The sequence below is a fragment of the Vombatus ursinus genome, unplaced genomic scaffold (genome assembly GCF_900497805.2).
Source record: "Vombatus ursinus unplaced genomic scaffold, bare-nosed wombat genome assembly UNPS02000749.1, whole genome shotgun sequence".
Lineage (NCBI taxonomy): Eukaryota > Metazoa > Chordata > Mammalia > Diprotodontia > Vombatidae > Vombatus > Vombatus ursinus.
The window spans coordinates 20,238,165-20,243,256 of record NW_020940527.1 but is presented as its reverse complement, the minus strand read 5'-3'; the positions used below and the strand labels follow the sequence as shown (position 1 = coordinate 20,243,256).

The following is a 5,092-nucleotide window of genomic DNA, read 5'->3' as shown; positions in this document are numbered from 1 at the left end:
TACTACCGAGAGTGAAAATGTACTTTTTTAGGAAAGGTTTGCTGAGAGTATTTTTAGTGTTTCATTTTCTATTTCAATTAAATACTTTTGCTCAGTCTATGTTGTGGTTTTTAAATTTTAATATCATTTTAGTATAATTGACATTTTAGACCCAAATTGACTTTAGAAATTTCCAGTGTCACAGAGGATTAGGAGTTCAAGGCAAAATCAAAGTATATTTATTTCCCAGATACCCCACATTGAACATGATAAATGGTGAAAAATCTTGAGCTCAGGACTCATGAGGATCGGCTGAATAAACTTGGGACGTTTATCCCAGAGAAAAGCACATTCACTGGGGACAAAGTAGCTGTGTTCCAGTATCTGAAGGACTGTCATATTGAGGAGGGATTAGGCATACCTTCTCTGCCCTCAAAGGGAAAATGCACAAACATTCAGTGGAAGCCGTAAAGAGGCAAATTAAGATCTGATAGCAGAAGACACTTCTGAACAACTAGACCTGTCCAGGAGTGGAATTGGAAGCCTTGAGAGGCCATGGCTTCCCTGTCTTAAGAATCTTCAAGCAGAGGGCTGGGCGACCCCTTGTTGGTTATATTGTAGTGGGGATGCCTTCATTTATGGTTTGGATGACATGATCACCGAGGTCTATGCCCTCTCAAATTCTGTTATTCTTTAGGGATTCCAAAGTGGACTTTCCCCTCTGTTGATTATCTCCAATTTAACTTTTTACATATTGTTTGTACACCGTTTGCATGTTGTCTCTTCCATGACTGAACTCGAGAACAGGTACTATCTTCTGCCTTTCTGACCCCAGCAGAGTGCCTGTCATGTGTTCGGAGCTTAATAAATGTTTATTAACTGACTAATACTACCTGTTCCACCTACTTCCCCAAGTTGTGCTCACAATAAAATAATCTATGCAAAGGTATAAAATGCTACTAATATCAGATAACATCCCCTCATGGTAATGACTTGAGGTCTCCAACCTAAGATATGATGATGGTGCTTCTCTCACAGACAGGCTCGGTTCACTTTGTGCATCAGATACAATTCATTAATTGGCCAGACCATGGCATTCCCACATCGTTCGATGGTTTTGTGAAGTATGTCCGCTACATGAAGAAGATCCATGAGACAGGACCCATCATTGCACACTGCAGCGCAGGCATAGGGAGGACTGGGGTCATCTTGTGTGTGGATGTTGTGCTTCGTGCCCTAGAAAAAGACTTTGAGGTAAGTTGTCTGTCACCCCCACCCCAAATAGTCATACGATGAAGCCAGTGCAGTAAAAGAGGGCTTGCATGTTTGGGAATCAAAGGTCCTTGATCAGAATCCAAGCTCTGACACTTATGATCTGTGTGACCATGTTGCAAGTGGCTTAACTTTTCTGGAGCCTCCCCACATAATTGAGGAGGTTTAATTAGATGATCTTAGAGGTCACTCCCAACTCTAAATCTGTGATCCTATCTTGGAAGAGTAATATTTGTCATTTGGAGCTTTTCAGGATGCTATCTAAAATACTGTTGGTGATATGTATTTTACATACTGGGCAGTCTACTCAAATTATAGAAAAGTACAAATCAACATATCTTTAACTAGGGTGGACATCTGGGGTTTTGTTCTGGTATACTGAATTTGGAGGGTACTAACAGTAATTGCAGTCGTTCAGCATCATAGGAATATTAGAGCTTAACACGTAGCAAGAAGAGCTAGTTAAACAGGGGAGTTAGTGGATGGATGGAATCAATGCCTTCATTCTGCTCTTTCCTCCTTCTCACTCTTTGCATGATGGCCTCCTCAGAGGACTCATATGCTGATGTCCCCTTCCCCTCCTCAGAGGGCATGTCTTGTGCTACTTGCCCTGGGTGCAAAGATTTGTAGTTATTTGTAGCCATCCTAGAGAATGCCAAACTCCAGACTGTCCCCAGCTATCCTAACTCCTTTCCTGTCTTCATTGCCCTTTATTTTCTGTCATGATTTGGTTAACCTGTCCTTAGATATATTTTCTGTCAGTGCTAGGTATTAGAAATCTTTTATTTCTATTTCAGATCCCATGGCATTACCTGAACCCATGGCCTTTGGGCAGAACTGGGAAATGTCCCAGGAATCCCATACTCTGGCTGTATAAGTCTGTAAGACCATAGGGAGAAAAGGCAAGAGAGAGGGATGGAACTCAGGTTTCGGTGTACTTTTCAATGCTTTGGGATTCTGAATAATGTTAAAAGCTTGCAAAGGTTTCAGTTAGGGGTAGCTAGGTGGTGCATTGGTTATAGTGTTAGCTTTGGAGTTATGAAGACTTGAGTTCAAATCTTGCCTCAGATATTTACTAATTGTGGGACCCTGGGCAAGTCTCTTAACTTTTGTTTGCCTTAGTTTCCTCATCTGTAAAATGGGCATAATAGAACACCTATATGCTAAAAAGATCAAATGAGATACTATTTATAAAGCACTTAGCACAGTGCCTGGAAAATAATAGGTGCTATAGAAATGCTATAATGTTAATAATGATGATGATGATGGTGATGATTACCTGGGTTCATTCATTTAGCAAGCATTTATTAAATGCACACTGTGTCAGGAAACGGTTATTTGAAGACAAAAAGGAAGTATTCCCTGACCTCAAGGAGAGAAAATTTTTTTGAGGAAACACGAAACTGGAAAATTAAACATAAAATATGTGAAGTAATTCCCAGGAGAAGGGCACTAGTAGTTGGAGGGGAGGGAGCGGGAAAGTATTCATGTAAATGATGCTGGACTTGCATCTTGAAGGAAGAGGGAGGTTTGCTGAGTTGGAGTTGAGGAAGAGATACATTCCAGGAATGGGAAACATCATATATAAAGGCTTGAAGATGGGAAATGGAATGTCGTGTGTGTGTGTGTGTGTGTGTGTGTGTGTGTGTGTGTGTGTGTGTGCGTGTGTGTAAGATTAGATGGGCTAGTTGAATTGGAACATAAAATGCATAAAAAAGCTTAGAAAGGTATGCTGGAGCCAGCCTGAGAATGGCTTTAAAAGTCAAACAGAGAAATTTATATTTGATCCTAGAGAAAGTGGGAGCAAATGGAGCTTCTAGAGCAGGGTAATGACAGACCTATGCTTTAGAAATATCAGCCATGCGAAGGATGGACTGAAGAGAGGCGACTTGGGTTACCAAGTAGAAGGCTGAAGGCCATCTCATGAGAGGTGATGAGGATCTGAACAAGAGTGGTGACTGGGTGAAGAGAAGGTTGGATGGACTGACAGATGGATGCGTGTATGGATGGATGGATGGAATGATGGATGGATGGATGGATGGATGGATGGATGGATGGATTGGAGATATACTGTGAGGTAAAACTTGACCATTGAATGTGAATAGGGAGGAAGAAAGAAGAGTTGAAGATGGCTTCAAGGTGGCAAGTATGAGTGACTTGGAAGGGTATGATGATGTCTTGGATGGTACTGAGAAAATTAAGAAAAAGGGAGAATGTGGTGGGAAAACTGGAGTCAGAGGTAGAAGGGGGTGAAATTACATCCAGGAGTAGTATGCTGGTAAATGTTTAACAACCAGCTTTCTGAAAAAAGCACACCTAACAATTTTTAAGTTAAATCTTCATTTTCTCAATCACTTTAGGTCTAGACAATCAATAAAATAGTAACTCATGTCCTGATTTATAGTATTTTTCAATTTCCAAGACATAAATGCTCACACTGAAAATTGAACAATCAGCTTTTGAAAGCTGGTATGAGGTGACTCTAACATGCACATGGTTGTACCCCACATGTTGGGCTTGATAAGTGTACCCTCACCCTAGTATGTAACCCAGAGGTATTATTAAAATAGAAGCTATAGCTTCCCACATAAGGACTTTGGATCTCAGAGATTAGAGACCAAGAATTGACTTCTGGATTAAATTAAAAACAAACAAACAAACAGAAATCACAATAAAGCAAGTGCCTGGGCAGCCCATACCAAACACAATAATTACTAGTTCATTGGGTTTAATCAAGCCTTGTCTGATAGAGGTAATATAACCCTGGTAGACCTCGTATATTCCAGATTTTATGCTTGCCATTTATGGGTGACTTTAAAAAACAAATAAACAATAACAACTCATCCTATTTCTGGCTTTGCAGGAGGAAATAGTGTGCCCTTGGGACTGTCAGTGGGAAAAGAACCCTTCATTTCCCACTTCTGCGTGAAGCACTTAAAACTACAGATTTACTTATCATCTAAACCCAAGTAGGCAAGATGGAGCTGTTTGTCTCCCATTTTGATGAGGCAGTGAGAAATAGAATGACAGCTTCAGCAGAAATGTTTCTGTTTGCTTCTTTTGAGTTCTTCACTCCTTTTTGATTTTGTGGGAAAGAACAAGTTGGTTATGCTAATATAATGTGTTAATGAACACTTTGATGTGCTGTGAAAGAAAGCATTCATCCACACGGACCACCTGCTGCCTTAGTTGCTATGACACAGTCTTTCTATTTGTGTCTGCAAATCTTAGGATCCCAGAGTTGGAAAGGGTCTTAGTCATCTAGCCTGTTCCCAACCTAATGCAGGAATGGCCTCATGATGCCCCTGAGAGAGGTGGCTAACTAGTCTGTGCTTGTCTACCTTTGGCGATCAAGGGCTTCCTAGCTCCATGAGGCAGCCCAGCTGTGGTTGTCTACCTTTGGCAACCGAGGGCCTCTTAGTTCCATGAAGCAGCCCATTCCATTTTCAAATATTTGTAATTATTGGGAAATTCTTCCTCAATCTGAACCAAAATTAGACTTCCTGTACTATCTTAACACTGATCTTAGTTCTCCCCAGTGCAGCTACAGAAAATAAGTAACATATTTGCCATAGGATGCCCACTCATATAATTACAGAACCAAAATGCCTTAATTTTGTAAATGAGAAAACTGAGAACCAAGAAAGGTTAAGTGACGTGCCCTAGGTCACACAGATAAGAAACAGCACAACTAACATTCAAATGTTTTATGTTCTTCCTACTATATCATATTGCCTCTATCTTTGAAGGCAGATATCATGCCCTCTGTTTCCCCCACCACCACTACCACTACACACACACACACACACACACACACACACACACACACACACACACACAC

General features: G+C 40.8%; 1 protein-coding gene across 1 annotated transcript in view; it reads left to right on the top strand.

The window, feature by feature from the left end:
• FRMPD2 (FERM and PDZ domain containing 2) overlaps positions 1-5,092 on the top strand; it is a 289,815-nt gene that overhangs the window by 277,105 nt on the left and 7,618 nt on the right. The window contains exon 42 of the mRNA XM_027857815.1: positions 1,018-1,233. Coding sequence (XP_027713616.1) covers positions 1,018-1,233 — 216 coding nt within the window. The remainder of the gene's footprint in view (positions 1-1,017; positions 1,234-5,092) is intronic.